The sequence below is a fragment of the Ahaetulla prasina genome, chromosome 1 (assembly GCF_028640845.1).
Source record: "Ahaetulla prasina isolate Xishuangbanna chromosome 1, ASM2864084v1, whole genome shotgun sequence".
NCBI classification, from domain to species: domain Eukaryota; kingdom Metazoa; phylum Chordata; class Lepidosauria; order Squamata; family Colubridae; genus Ahaetulla; species Ahaetulla prasina.
This window is the reverse complement of record NC_080539.1, coordinates 134,540,421-134,557,028: the sequence shown is the minus strand read 5'-3', so window position 1 is coordinate 134,557,028 and position 16,608 is coordinate 134,540,421. Positions and strand designations below refer to the sequence as shown.

The following is a 16,608-nucleotide window of genomic DNA, read 5'->3' as shown; positions in this document are numbered from 1 at the left end:
CAAATATAGAAGTATAAGGAGCTTCGTGATAGATATACTGATAAAATAAAAAATTCATGTAAAATAAAATTCATAAAATAAAATTCATGTAAAAACAGAATCATTCAATATTATCCAAACAAAACAAAACAAAAATGAAGGAGCTGGAATATTTATGCAGTAAAACCATAAACTGGCATTAGAAAGTACTTAAAACTTGGCAAATAGGAAGGCTACTAATGATGGCTGCGGATAGCGGAAAACTTCATAGGCCCTTTGCTCTGAATGGCAAATTAGAGCTCCAAACATTTAAATGGTTAAGAGGAGCAGATGCTAGAACAGGGGTGTCAAAGTCACATCATAATGTCATCACGTGATGTATCGGGACTTTTCGCTAAACCGAGGGTGGGCGTGGCCAGCACGTGACGCATCTAGCGTGTGCTAGAACAAACCTTTGAATTTATTGTCAGGTTGCATTTATGTGTATTAGCTCCTAAATCAGTATTTGTTGCATGTCCAAAGTGCTTCCGACATGATGCATCCTCAAAACTGAAATAACCAATGATACTGTTCATCAACTCACTGTGTGCAATACTACTGCTGCACGCTTTATATAATGTAAAACTTCTGGAACATCAGGATATACCTTGCTCCATATGGTAAAGAGTAAGTCTTGCCAGGATCACTTTCATAATGCTCTCTCCGTGGCCAGTGGTGGAGGTGGCACCAACGCTATTATCTGCATAACCACCACTTCCTAGGAAAGAAAAAGGTAAAAGACAGCAGTTTAGTAACCCACATCTCCAATCAATATTGATGTATTACACAGTGCAGGCCAGGGATGATAAGGAGTTTTATTAACAATGAAGGACTCAAGTGGAATGCAATTGCCTTAACTTTCATGAAACTAGAGAGAGTAGGTAAAGGTTGGAAAGGAACAACCTCAATGCTCCCTCAGAAAAGAATGCCTACTAGACTGTTTCCATGGGAAAAGCATGTTCAGAGAACATATTTTAGTCTCTGAAGAAACATTCTCAAAATACTTCACACTTTCCACTCCATCAACTTATCTTGATATATGGTGTTTCCTAAAAGCTATGAAATCATCTCATCTTAAGAAAACATGCCATTCAATAAAAATAGCTTTGTTTGAACTACAAGCCAAACAGTTGCTTGCTGGTTCCACTTCAGTACTTTCCATTTTCCCTGTTCAAATTTAAAAGGATCTGGTTCTATATGGAGTGGAATGCAGTCACTGAGCATTATGAAATTATTATTGATTGTGTGCATTTATGAGAAAGAGAAGACACATTTATGGTATTGTTGTTCTCCTACCTATGCATGCTGTATCACCAACACGGCCAAGCCGTTTGTTAGTAAGTCCTCCTGTTGATGTTGCACAAGCTACATTTCCTGCACTGTCGATAGCAACGGCTCCAACTGTTCCAAGGTCTCTGCCAAAAATAGCATTTCAGACAATTAGCTGCAGATCTCAAAGCATTTGACAAACAAACACAGCGTCTGTTAGCATAGGTAGCTATTTTTCAAGTATGAAATGACAACAGGCTGTCTTCAGACTCAAGCCATAAGTCTCCATGCAGGTTGATTTAGAGGACTTACTAAAGCAACAAGCCAAGTTAATGCACTATATGGGGTTTATACTTAAGCTGCCACAGACCTTTAACGTAGATTATTAGAATCACAGATATCTATTCAGATTCAAGTTTTTCTTCTTCTTTCCCACAAATGGCCTTTTTTTTTTTACTTTGACAGCTTATTTATTTATTTATTTATTTATTTATTTATATTATTTTGATTTTTATACCGCCCTTCTCCCGAAGGACTCAGGGCGGTGTACAGGCAAAAATAAAACAGGCAATACAATGTACAATGTAAAATGCAAATTAAAAAACTTATTTTATAATTAGCTTAAAAAGTTTAAAATATATAATAAACTAAAACCCCATTTAAAATTATTAATAGAATAATTTAATTTAGAATAATAGAAAATTTAAAATCGATAAAATTTAAGCCAGCCCCGCGCAAATGAAAAGATGTGTCTTCAGTTCGCGGCGGAAGGTCCGAAGGTCAGGTATTTGGCGTAAACCCGGGGGAAGCTCGTTCCAGAGTGTGGGAGCCCCCACAGAGAAGGACCTTCCCCTGGGGGCCGCCAGCCGACATTGCTTGGCGGACGGCACCCTGAGAAGTCCCTCTCTGTGAGAGCGTACGGGTCGGTGGAAGGCATGCGGTAACAGCAGGCGGTCCCGTAAGTACCCAGGCCCTAAGCCATGGAGCGCTTTAAAGGTCGTAACCAAAACCTTAAAGTGCACTCGAAAGGCCACAGGCAGCCAGTGCAGTCTGCGCAGGAGCGGTGTTACGTGGGAGCTACGCGTAGCTCCCTCTATCACCTGCACAGCTGCATTCTGGACTAACTGAAGCCTCCGAGTGCACCTCAAGGGGACAAGCTTGGACAAATAGGATCTTTCTCGTGGGCTACTATCATTCTCATTTACTTGCAATTGCTTTGAGCTGCTACAACTACTGAATCCCACAAATTGCAATTCTATTATTAAAATCAATGAAAAGTTAGTGTTTTTAACAACAAAATCCTTCCAGATCAGATCAAAGATCTATTTAAATGATTGTTCTCAAGCTCAAATCATTACAAAGGCTGCAAGGCGGGTTAATTAGGCCAAAGGCTTCAGCACTGAGGTCTTTTCACATATTGATAGAATTGTCTCTTAAAATCTTGTGATGTGCATCAAAAAGAATGCAGTACACAATTTTACTACACCTCCCATTCTCTCAGTAGCTTTCCAGTGCTACTGTTGCTTAATTAACAGGTGTGCAACAAGGCTGCCTCTATTTAAAGAGTGGGCCTTTATGTGAACTAAGATCTGTGGAGAGCATAGTGCAAGCAGGGCCTGCTTGCTCTTTCTTGTTCTACAAGATGCAAAGGGGGTGGTGTAAAGCAATGGCATGTGCATTCATAATAATGAATTTCAGCAGCCATCATCATGGCTGTGTCGTTTTGTTAATATTGGAGTTTGGCATGTAGCTGCACAGAGACCAGCTATAATAGGGAAACCATTATCCCACCCCATTCCTTTTACAGCTGGTTCCAGATTTGCAGATCCCATCATCATTCTTCTACACAAGGCCTCCCTTCCAGCTTGAGGTGCCCTGGAAGAGTGAGGGAACACAGCCCTCACAGCTAGGGTTGAAGGCAAAACTTGATCCTCTTGCCACTCATTGCTGCAGCTTACCAATTTAGAATATGATACACACAGATAGAGTAGGGCATCTGCACTTAGCTGTGCACTGAGGTGCCTTCACAGCTGAGACTGTATGTCATTCTCATTGCCGCATACCTCCTGACTAAGATTTTAGAGGGAAAAATACAGCTCTATGCCTGAGTTGGGCTGTGATAGTGCAACAATGTCCCAGTGCAGAGCTAGGAGCTGGTATCCAGTCTGTCCCACCAGGTACAGAGCCATAGTTTTCATTCTAAACTGTACCAAAGAGATGCCACAACAATGGCAGGGCAGCCATCTCTCAGCCTGCATCACCAAAGCCATAAATCTGAGCCTTTTCTACATCAGCCAAAGAGAACATTGGCATACTTCTTCACTACACTTCTGCCTGTCACTCGAATAGAATAGAATAGAATAGAATAGAATAGAATAGAATAGAATAGAATTCTATTGGCCAAGTGTGATTGGACACAAGGAATTTGTCTTGGTGCCTATGCTCTCAGTGCTATGAGGTGTGAGCCAGTTTCCCTAGGCCGCAGCCATAAAAATTGAAAGGAGGGCAGTTGTTGGGCTTCCAGTAGCTCACATTCAGAAGAATACACCCTTGGAATTTGGGGAAGAGATTATGTGAGTTTATTGCTCTCTTTAATTTAATATTCTTCATTCAAGCAGACAAAACACCAATACCAATAGTTACTTTTGACATTCTTGAGGGTTCCAGTCAGCCTCAAGGTTTTTCTTCCACCTCTCCAACGACCTCTCTGTGATTAATTTTTCTCCAGGAACCTCAGGAATTCCCATGGCCTTAGCAAAGGCAGAGGCCCCTTGGTCAGTCAGCAACATGTGGTCTGTCTGAAGGAAAGACGAGAGAAGCAGCCACTCAAATTGCTGCACAAATCAGTTTCAATCCATGTACATAAAACCATAGATAAAAAGAATGGCATTTCAGCAGTGTCCTGTATTTCTCAAAACACTTACTTAATGTTGTTTGCCGAATACTTGCTGCAAATGCTACAGCACAAAGAAGGGGTGCACATTTTAATACATCCATTCATTTTTGCCTTCAGTTAAAGAAGAATCCTGAACTTGAATAAAAATGCTACCAGAAATTGAAGAAGTGCCAAGATAGTTTTGATTTCTTTATTTAATTACAGGGATAGAATCACTCATCTACTTTAAAGGGAGGAATGAAAGAGCCGAAGGTTTTTGTAATAGTGGTTTTAAAAAAAAACCAAGAAGAAAATCTCTAGAGAAGAGCTGAACTACTTGTCAGAGGAAAAGATTCTGTCTTCTATAGCTTTATGTTCACTTCTAAGGTATGTTCAGTACAAGAAACTGCAACATTTTATATTGGTGTGAAGCAGAACATTTTGAATCAGAACTGTTTTCTTTTAGCCATGCAAAAATTGGGACTTTCCTTTGCTGAACATCTATTGCAAGATGTTCCTGTCTTTTATGCTGCTTTCAAGCTGAAGACAGTTTCATAAAGAGATATACCCAATGGGTGGGATTCAGCCAGTTTGCACCACTTCAGGAAAATCTGTTGTTAACTTTCTGAGCAGTTTGGCAAACTGGTTGTTGGAAGAAATCATTAGGGCAGAGAACCGGTTGTTAAATTACTTGAATCCCACCACTGGATACACCATTTGTGCCACTTCTCTTCAAACACTCCAGTTGTATCCTCTGATTTTATTATGTCACACTCTACCTAGTAACTTGTTCACCACATATGCCAATTGTTTCTTTTGTTAAGGAAAGTAACGGCAATGGTACTATGAACTCTGTGTGTGTGTGTGTAGGCACAGTATGTACTGACCCCCTTTGTACATGCACTATCATGACACATTCCCTGGGATTAAGGAAATAAAAAGTGGTGTGGTTTTTTTGAAATCATTTTGAGCAAAGAAAACTTGTGAACCCCCAACAACAGGCAACAGAGATTGCCAGGTGCTAGAATCCCATGCTGGGAGCCATAAATCATCTTATGTAAAGCAGAAGGATAATACAAGACAAATTATTCTTATGAGTCTAGAATATTCCACACCTGTAGAAAAGAAATGCCTTGTGCACTACTGCCCTCTTCTGCTTTTGATTTCAAAACAAACTCAGCTGCTATTCATGTCAAAGAAAGTCACTTTATGTTTAATGGGCCTAATTTTCAGATAGCACAGATAAGATTGCTGTGTTGGGGGAAAATATCACAATACAATAATTAACATTCTTAGAGACTAGAAGTTCAAATAAAAATAATTTTTTGATAAAGCAGTATATTTATTAGTCAACTGAAGTGTCATATGTGGCACTTCATTGTTTTCTAAATGAATTGTTAGAAGCATTTCAAAAAGATCCTAAGCTTTGGGTGGCATATTGTTATCAATATGTAAAATGTGTTATTTTAGTTGAATTCATGCTCCCAATTCAAAAATACATAGCTTTACACACATAACACAGTTAAGAGACAGCAGTATGTGTTATATTTTTAATTATAAAAGTAAATCATTGAAAATATATGAAAATGTAGGAAACTTTGTATATGTTCCATCTTCAGCTTGCTTAATGAGCATGAAATTTCATTTAATTCCCACCGTTTGTGTGTGTGTATGCAAGATGCAGTGTTCCTGAAACTTCACTTAAAGAATTGGGCATTGCAGAGCAATATTCCACTAGGCATGTAACGGAATGAGAATACAACCAAGAATACGGAAAATGTTTTCTTGCATTCCATTGGGATCTCGGTTTTATGGCTATTAAATATTACTTAAAACTAGATATTAAAAATGCTGTATGTTTTTTAGTTAATTATATTCTACCTTTTCCAGATTTCTTCAAAACTTAGCATGGAGCATGACTTTATATTTATTTATCAGGCACACATCAGGAACTACAAGTTCATATTATAGTAATTGCAACTTCTGTTTAGTACAGAGATTGGAAAAGTTTTGCTCTTGTTTTTGTCATACAGCAGAGGATTTACAGAATGTTCAGGGTTTTTTTCTTTTTTTAGTAAGCTAACACTGAATGAAATAAAAGTTTATTTGGAGATTGTAATGTAATATCCACGTTTGTACAATACCTTCTGTACATCCTTCCCTCCCCCCAAAATGAATATGAATTGTTTCCAAACATGTTAGATTTTTCAATGCAAGTCATGAAAACGTCTTATAGGAGCCTCTATATTTTGGAAGATTTCCAGGAGCTATCATTTTAATAGATCTATCCTGAGCTTATGAAACTGCCTGACTTTAATGAATAGGATCTCAAAGGACTGCTTAACAAGATAGTCTCAAGAATGTTGCTTGTCCAAATCCCTTTTAGTCAGTAGAGGGAGCTAATATGATGCCATGATAGGATATAGAGCCTTGATCATTTTAGAAACATATACAGTACAGCAGAACACTCTGAAAGAACCAAGCAGAATTTTTAACAAAGATTTTAATAACATGATTACCATTTTGACATTTTTAAAAGGAATGCCACTTTTTTTTTCTCATTAGAAAACTTAAAATCTTTATTAAGATAAAATTTTACAAAGAGCTGCGGAAAAAACCATATCCTTCCAATAATTGCTAGGTATCCTGGCCATTCCAACACTGCTTATCTCCAGTGGCTGCTTAAGTATTAACAGTCCATAACTACAGCACAGGTGGCTAGATTCTGCGCAGCAGCACTGAGGATTCGTCGGAAACACACGTTTAATCCACCATAGCTATTTCATACAACAAATGTGACAAACCCTTTGCACTACTTATTCTTTTCCCTTTTAGTTTTAAACTGACTACAGGTCTCACAGTTTGTGGATTGTAATTTTAGAATAGTAGACCATGTGTAATTGACAGACTGGATTTTATCATAGATTTTTATCTGTTATTATTTTATTCTAGAATTTTTAATTGTATATTTACTGAGTGTTTTTATTTGTTCTGATCTCTGGTCTATGACTGTAATTGATTTGAATTGAAATATTACTATGGTAAGATAAAATAAATCTTCCCACATTAACATACAATAGTAATATGCTTGTATATGTGGGACACGGAATGTATCAACAGCACAGAGCATTCATTCTGGTTTCGAACTCTCGTTTTAAAGTGTATCATCTCCCTGTAATGATATCTGTATGTTTTGTTTTGTTTTGAAAACTTGGAGCACCTCCAAATCTACCAACATGTCTCCTTTGTGCATTTACTGTTTTGACTTCACAACCACTAACCCTTGGAGAATGAATTAATTAAGAAAAAAGGAGTATGCTAAAAGTATATGCATAGTCTAGCACAATTAGTGCAGAGCATGACATAAAATGCTAGAAAGTTTAAGAGTAGTAGAAAGGTGCTGGAATATGCTGCAATATATTAAGAAAAGGACTACAGGCCTTCAAGCACTTTCTTGTAAAGGTAAAGGTAAAGGTTCCCCTCGCACATACGTGCTAGTCGTTGCCGACTCTAGGGGGCGGTGCTCATCTCCGTTTCAAAGCCGAAGAGCCAGTGCTGTCCGAAGACGTCTCCGTGGTCATGTGGCCGGCATGACTCAACGCCAAAGGCGCACGGAACGCTGTTACCTTCCCACCAAAGGTGGTCCCTATTTTTTTCTACTTGCATTTTTACGTGCTTTCGAAACTGCTAGGTTGGCAGAAGCTGGGACAAGTAACGGGAGCTCACCCCGTTACACGGCAGCACTAGGGATTCGAACCGCTGAGCTGCCAACCTTTCGATCGACAAGCTCAACGTCCTAGTCCCTGAGCCACCGGGTCCCTTGTACATTATAGTTAAAAGGATGTTTAATATGTCGGAGGCTGAGATACATGTGTGGTATACAAAAGTGAAACTCTAAATATTTTAAGTTCAGAGGCAAACTCACCTACACTGAACATAACATTTCATGCAGGAAAGCATTGTTCTCCAGATAGTCTGGGAAATCATAGGCTAAGAATTTCAGCTGCTTGGGGCATATACTTGGGAAGTTACAGATTATAACTATAAACTATACTTTAAAGATGTTGTAATTTATCCTATTTTGTTGATTTTTGTCTGGATATATACCAGCAGTTCTCAACCTGTGGGTCGCGACCCCATTGGGGGTCGAATGAAGATTTGCCAGGGGTCACCTAAGACCATCGGAAATATGGGAAGTATACTTGCAAGTCGAAGAATCGCGAATTCGGCTTCAGGCGCGATGAATTAAAAGAGAAAACTTTGCTCTGATGTCTCCTTCTCAAGCCAGCTGCAATCACTCCCAATCGCTAGCCTAATCTGGCTTCAGGCGCGATAAACTTAATAGGGGAGGATTTTCTGCTTTAATGCCCCCGTCCTCAAGGCAATCGCAAGCAGTTCAGATTGCTAGCCAATACGGGTTCAGGCGCGATAAATTCAAAAAAACAGTTTGCCGCTTTTCCCCCCTTCTGCGACTGCTGAGGCGCACTGAGATCGCTGCCTAAAAAAATAATTTTATGGTTGGGGTCGCCACATCGTGGGGAATTGTATTAAAGGGATCTCAGCACTATAAAGGTTGAGAACCACTGATATATACCCTTTAATTGCTTGTTTGAAGATAAGAAAATATAAACGTTAATTACTGGTCAGCATTTTTATAGTAGATAAACCAATAAAATTAATAAAGGAAAATCTAATCTTAAATTTTTAGGTGATATAGATAAAAGACATTTTGACACCTGGACACACCTGGAGGACTTCAAATTAGGGAAAGGCCTTATAAGTGCATTTAAACTTCTGAAAAATCCATTTAAGAGAGATTATAGGAGATTATTATGTGGTGGTTCAGTGGCTAAGATGCTGAGCTTGTCGATCAAAAGGTTGGCAGTTTAGCGGTTCAAATCCCTAGTGCCACGTAATGGGGTGAACTCCCATTACTTGTCCCAGCTTCTGCCAACCCAACAGTTCGAAAGCACATAAAAAATGCAAGTAGAAAAATAGGGACTACCTTTGGTGGGAAGGTAACAATGTTCCGTGTGCCTTTGGTGTTTAGTCATGATGGCCACATGACCTCGGAGACGTCTTCGTCTTTGAAACAGAGATGAGCACCACCCCCTAGAGTCGGGAATGACTAGCACATATGTGCAAGGGGAACATTTACCTTTATTTATTTATTTATTTATTTATTTATTTATTTATTTATTTATTTATTTATTTAAATTTTTATACCGCCCTTCTCCCGAAGGACTCAGGGTGGTGTACAGCCAAGATTAAAACAATTAAATATACAAAATTAAAATATCAGTTAAAATACATATTCAATAATGGCCAAATTAAAACCGTCAAATTGACCCAAACTAAAATACCCCATATAAAATTATTAAAAATTAAAAATTTAAAAATTTAAAATTTAAAAATCAAGCCAGTCCCGCTTGGATAAACAAATAAGTTTTCAATTCACGGCGAAAAGTCCGAAGGTCAGGTAGTTGGCGCAAACCGGGGGGAAGTTCGTTCCAGAGGGTAGGTGCTCCAATAGAGAAGGCCCTTCCCCTGAGGGCCGCCAGCCGACATTGCTTGGCGGACGGCACCCTGAGAAGTCCCTCTCTGTGAGAGCGTACGGGTCGGTGGGAGGCATAAGCTAACAGCAGGCGGTCCCGTAAGTACCCGGGCCCTAAGCCATGGAGCGCTTTAAAGGTGGTAACCAGAACCTTGAAGCGCACCCGAAAGACCACAGGTAGCCAGTGCAGACTGCACAGGAGTGGTGTTACCCGGGAGCAACATGAGGCTCCCTCAATCACCCGCGCAGCTGCATTCTGGACTAACTGGAGTCTCCAAGTGCACTTCAGGGGTAGCCCCATGTAGAGAGCATTGCAATAATCCAGACGAGAAGTGACGAGAGCATGAGTGACCGTGCATAAGGCATCCCAGTCCAGAAAGGGGCGCAACTGGCGAACCAGGCGAACCTGGTAAAAGGCTCTCCTGGAGACGGCCGCCAAGTGGTCTTCAAACGACAGCCGTCCATCCAGGAGAACGCCCAAGTTGCGTACCCTCTCTGTTGGGGCCAGTGACTCGCCCCCAACAGTCAGCCGCGGTTGCAGCTGACTGTACCGGGGTGCCGGCATTCACAGCCACTCCGTCTTGGATGGATTGAGTCTGAGTCTGTTTCTCCCCATCCAGACCCGTACGGCCTCCAGGCAATGGGACAACACTTCGACAGCTTCGTTGGGGTGGCCCGGGGTGGAAAAGTACAGCTGAGTGTCATCAGCGTACAGCTGATAACTCACCCCGAAGCCACTGATGACCTCGCACCTTTATCTTATGCTGTCCATTAGCCACTGAGCACTTACATACCATTACCAACCCTAAATAAAAATTGTCTGCCTTTAAGTTCCTGGCCTCATAGAGTGATTACAATTTCTTCCAACAAGCTATAAAACTTGTTCTATGCACAACATGGCAACAAGGAGGAAGAATGGATTATGCCACTACAGAATACAGTGGGGTATCGTAGTTAATATTCCAAGAGCAAACAAGCTCTTTGCAAGAGTGAAACATCTGAGTCTAGCCCAGTAATGGGGAGCTTGTGATCTACCAGATGTGACTGAATCTTAATTCCTAATATCATTAACTGTTCAGCTCTGCTGGATAGTATTGCCAATTCTAGAATTTAGCAACATTTGGCACGTCAGAGGCTCTCTGTTACTAGCCAAGTTATATACCAGCTTTCTGTTTATTTGGAACCATTAAAAAATATAATTATCACCTGGATTGCAGCATTTCTTCCTATTATATCTTTACACCAGGCCAGAGGTCATAAAGCATCATAGTACTTCAATCAAACCCCAAAGGGAAACTGATTTTGTTGATGATCACCTTTGGCATACCTTTTCCATTACAAGACGAGCAAGCTTTATTGGGTTAGAAATACATTTCACGGCTGATACTGCTCCTGAGGCTAGATTTTTCCCATCCATGATAATAGCATCCATTTCTACTTCGCCCTTCTCATTTAACACAGAGCCACAACCTAGGAATCAAGTAGAAAAGACATTAATATGCAAACACAATGCTAAATAATTTTAAACTATTTTAATTAATTTGTATTTTAATTACTCTTTAAATGGCAGCTTTTGCAGTATCAAAATCCTTGCAGGAGTAATTAGTGCTAATCCTAACATTTTCTGCTCATGTTATATCTCATCCCTCACATATCAGAATATCTCCTGCAAAGGTTGTTGTTGTTTTTTTAAAAAAATGAGGAATTTGTAATATATGCTTTAACAATAATATAAGCAGTAATGTCAATAAAAGTATTACTAATAAAAAACTGTAGTTAGTAAAAGTAGTATTAATTTAAAAACTGTATTTTTAAATGATCAAAATTTCACTCTCATTAATGTTTTGCATCTTGAAATTCAAGACACCAAATGCCAAACCTGCTTGGCACAATCCTGAAGAATAGGAATTTTATTCAAAACAAAATGAAGCTTTAGGGCTGTGGATTTTCAACCATTAATTAGATTAGTCATTGAGAGTACCTTTTGTATAAATTTCCTTGAAAACTAATTGGAAGAGATAACCTTGAACAGCATTCATCCTAGCAAGAAGTTAGCAGGTAAGGAAATGAAGGGCTGTGAAAAAAATCTCATCTTTTTTAATTCTTACAATTAAGGCTGTTATTAAGGGCATACAAAAATGGAATGAAAGAAGGAAAAAAGACAGCTGCTACAAAGAACTGGGCAGTAAGAATTTCAGTTTGGAAAACTGAAATGTTACCTGCATTAAAATGTGGATCATCTTCCATTAATATCACGGCTTCTTCAACTGCATCTAATGCAGTTCCTCCTTGTTTAAGGATACTGTAACCTTTCAATGCTGCTCTGATGACACCAGAACGACTTCCATCTTCCCGCTCTTTAAAGATGCGACCAGCTCCACCATGAACAACAATAACTGGCTTCATGCTGTTGAATGTTTTTCTGGTTAAGAGAATATGTGAACATATGAAAAGAATATTTATTATATATATATATGTATGTATGTATGTATGTATTTATATATATATAAAACTAGAATATGTTAGTACATTAATGTCAGCTGACAAAATGTTATGAGATATTGCCTATGATTCTTTAAAAAGGAATTGGATATCTTGTTGATCCTGAAAGTTTTATCAGCGTTAAACTATTCTAACATTTCAGCAGAGAGTGCAAGAAATCTATTTCCAGGGATTTTTTTAAGGAGTGAGTGTCAAAGTCCAGTCTTATGCTCTTGAGTTCCAGTGAATTTCCTTAGTTAATAATCACAGTGTAACATTTTTAACACCCTTTTCCAGGCTTGCGGACTTCATTACTAGCTTAGAAGTGATATGCTTTTTGAAATACGTCTTCTGAAAATTTTGAAATATGTACAATATATTTGAGACATATATAATCCTAAAAACTATTGTAGCAGATACCTGTTATTTAAAAAAAATACATTAGTTGATTTTTCAGTTAGACTAAAAGGCCTTTAATCAATGATTCTAATAAACTACTTCATCAATATCCTAATTACTATTCCTATTAAAAGCATTAAAGCATGATGTGGACACCATTATCCCTTTGTGTTTTATTATATCAAACATATATGAATAATCTGTATACCTGGCCTCCTGATTGAAACAGGATGTGTTTCACAAATGTTTACATTTATTAATTAATGTTTATAATCCTAGGGATGAATTTACAAATTGAAACTAAAGCATACTATGGTCTGCAATTTAGTATTCTGCATAAACCCATGAATATGATTTAGTAGTACAAATAATCCATGAGATTATGGTTTATATCAGTGGTAGTCAACCTGGTCCCTACCGCCCACTAGTGGGCATTCCAGCTTTCATGGTGGGCGGTAGGGGTTTTGTCCGATACTGAAGCACTTTCCTTTTTTTAAATTTAATTGACTTTAAAAAAAAAATTCATAGCATTATTTAAAAACATTTTCATTAGGTTTTCATAAAATTTAAATTTCTGAAAATATACTATTTATATCGCCCACGCATAAGTTTAGTTCACGTTACGTAAGTGAAACTAAATGGCGCTATAGTGCGACCACAAACAAAAGAGCCTCAATCCCAGAATAGCTCGCGCATCTCCCCCCACACCACCCAGCTGTAACAGACAAGCAGAGCTGGTAGCTGGCGCCCCTCCCAAACCCAATCCACAATGCGCAAGAGGCATGCACAGACAACGATACACGGCGCATTACTGTGGAACCAGTAGGCGGTTAGAAAATTTTACTACTAACAGAGATACAAAAGTGGGCGGTAGGTATAAAAATGTTGACTACCCCTGGTTTATACTGAACTATAATTTCAGAATCCTGGCTTAGCATCATGTGTGAAGCTAATCAATACCTTATTTTTTAATCTAGATTTATAAAATTCAAATAGTGTGAGAAATAACATTTCATGTCTATAGAAATGTATTGGTGAAAAAACTTTCACAATTTTCTAGGACACTGATGTCAAACTTGCAGCGTCACATTGCCTTCACGTGATGTTTCTTCCCTTCCCTTCGCAGAGCTAAGGTGGGTGTGGATTGCATGTGACGCAACCAGCTCACAGGCTAGCAGTTTGATACCCCTGTTCTAGGACATGAGCCATACATTCTAGCTTCGAAAGCTGTTTTCAACAGTTCAGTATGGCTTCCATCGATGTAATTCATCGTATCTGTCAGTCTTTTATTGAAAATTCTGAGTGTGTATCTTCAGCTCTCCAGTAGATGTAAAGATGCTTTGTAGTCATGGAGACAAACAGAATAGAGTTAGAATGATCGGCTTAAAAATGGAAACCTTCTTGTACCAAATTGTGACACAGGACAGAACCGGAAGAATACAGATGAGAATCATCATTCGGAAGGTGTTCATTTGAGATAGGGCGAGACATGCAGATTTGTTTATGAAAGGTAATTCCTATTTTGAACAGGAATTACTGTAACTCTCACGAGAAAGCAAAGAGCAATTCTGTCTTACTTTATTTGCACTTTAAACTCAAATATTTACCTCACATTTCTTTAATCTTTTGGATTTGATTTTTTTGGCATTTCATTGGGAAACTTAGCAAACTAACATTTTTAAACAATATTTTGTTATTTAGTACTGTCAGCAAGGAACATGTTATTAATATGTTTCTTAGAAGAGATGTGAAAACCTGGCTCTTCACTCAGTGCTTTGGCAAGAAAGAAGGAGAACCCTTACTTCATTTTGCACTTGCCCTCTTTTATCTTTATTTTTTTTTTGTTTCATTGATTTTATTGTAGTTTCTTTAACTGTTGTAAGCCACCCAAAGTTACTGAGAGTCAGGTAGCATATAAGTTTAAGTAATAATAATAGAAAGACCTGGAAATAGAAGTTGAATGAAACATCTTATTATAAAAGTATTAACTACAATAATAGGGCCTTGGGTGCAATCCCAAAACATCTGGAGCACCACATGAAAACTATCAGCATTGACAAAATCCCCATCACTCCATTGCCAAAGGCAGCGTTATTTGGAACAGCTTACATCCTGCCACCATACCTTTAAGACCATGAAACAACAACATCTGCCTATCCCAGGTTCTTGGGAAGGACTCCATAGGTAGATTAAAAATGCCAAATCCAGCCTGAATATCTGAATGACTGTGCAACCAACCATAATAATAAACGCTTCTAGTGTGCTACCTCTGTTTCTTGTGCAGCAGCTGACCAGTAAGATATCCAGAGAAATCACATTACTAAGGAGCCATCATATATTACAAAGAAATGAAAATCTCCTCCCAACTCAATACTGCCAATGAAAATTGATTTTAGCAGTGACAGCCAGCCTCTGCTGAGCAATTAATAACCAACAGCTCATCAAAACTCTGTTGCATACAAAATCACATGCCACCAAGGCAGGAAGAGTACAAATACCGTACATCCTTTTGACGATTAGCTAACTTGCAAGAACAGTCAGAAGTAAACACCTATCCCTAATTAACTTGCCAAGAACAAAGCCTCGCTTGGATCTGAGACCTTTACTACAGATGTCCCAAAGGTGCTTTTTCAGGAGGGCAACTGGACTTCCTTGTTGTTGTTGTTTTCTTTGAAGATCTTTCGTTTGTCACCCAAGAAGCTTCTTCAGCTCTGACAGCTGAAGCTTTTCTTGGATAAGAAGTGAAACATCTTCAAAGAAAAGAAGAAGAAAAAAACCAAGAAAGTTCAGTTGCCTTCTGAAAAAGCACCTTTAGGATAACCATGATCTGGATGACCGAGAATATCTACAGACTTCTACTACAGATGCCACAAGAGTTCTGCTTCTCCCTAAACAGTAAGCAACGCAGGCAGGGATCTAGAAAAAGGCAGGGATCAAGAAAAAGCCATGCAGCCAGGCAAATATGAAGCCCCTTTTCTAGGATTCTCTCCCCCCACAATTGGGTAGGTATTTCGGATGTCTCTTTCATAAACCCCGCCAGGAACCGAGAACCGCATTTAAACAACCTGCGAAAGACGCGCCCCCCCCACCACCAAAAAAGACTCTTTAGACGGGAGTAACGAAAAGGGAGGGGAACCACTCTCATTCATTCAGCCACTCACTGCCTTGGTAAAAGCCAGATTTACTCACAGGTAACTGGATTTCTTCAGCTGCCCCCAATGCCTCACCCTTAAACGCTTTGAAAGAGGGTGCGCGAAATGGGCAGCGAGGAAGCCAGGCTGGCGCCTCTGACAGGCACATCTGTTTCGAGAGCGAGAGGAAAGGTCGTATCGGTGAGCTCCTTATCGCGGACCTTTGCCCTTAAGAAAACAGCCGCCTTCTGAGCTTTCAATGGATGTGAAGCAAAGCTGCCCTAAACTCCAATGGCCGCCGCTCCCTTCCAGTTAGGGCATCCGCCCCTCGCTAAAATGGCTGACTAAAGGGCTTGTTTCAACAGGGCTGAGGCCAAATAGCTGCCCGTTGCAAAGATGGAGGTTACTTAGTATAGCTACGCAGAGAAGCGCCTTTTGCGCCGGCACGTGGGTTGCTTTTCCCGGGCTTGATGAACTAGAGGGAGCGAAGGTTGCGAGGACGAAGAGAAGGAAGCAACTGAGGATAATTTAACACAAGTAATGCAGTGGATTTTCAAAGCCGAGCTGTCTTAAGATTCGCAAAACTAACAAGATGTCTGTTATATCAAACTAACTCATTGGTGTTTATCTCTCCTGTATTTTAATTTTCCTGTTTTTGTTTTAGAAGGTCTGGTAGTCCACTGTTAAAAGGAGTATGTTAATTTATCTGTCAAATATGCCATCCGAGTCGCCACCCAATAATTTCAGCTCTGGAACATCACTTAACACAGGAATACTTATTTAGTAGATTGACAGCCCACATTTATTTTTATACAACCTAGGAAGTATACATAATTGGTCCTGCCTCCTATTTCCCCACAACAACAGCCCTGTGAGGTGGG

At 39.3% G+C, this 16,608-nt stretch overlaps 1 protein-coding gene across 1 annotated transcript in view; it reads right to left on the bottom strand.

Moving 5' to 3' along the window:
- The window catches only part of ASRGL1 (asparaginase and isoaspartyl peptidase 1), a 29,794-nt gene extending 13,770 nt beyond the window's left edge, over positions 1–16,024 (bottom strand). The window contains exons 1-6 of the mRNA XM_058176397.1: positions 15,786–16,024; positions 11,936–12,138; positions 11,044–11,186; positions 3,931–4,085; positions 1,315–1,433; positions 626–736 (exon numbers count right to left, since the gene is read on the bottom strand). Coding sequence (XP_058032380.1) covers positions 626–736; positions 1,315–1,433; positions 3,931–4,085; positions 11,044–11,186; positions 11,936–12,122 — 715 coding nt within the window. The 5' untranslated portion in view covers positions 12,123–12,138; positions 15,786–16,024. The remainder of the gene's footprint in view (positions 1–625; positions 737–1,314; positions 1,434–3,930; positions 4,086–11,043; positions 11,187–11,935; positions 12,139–15,785) is intronic.
- Positions 16,025–16,608: the final 584 nt, after the last annotated feature.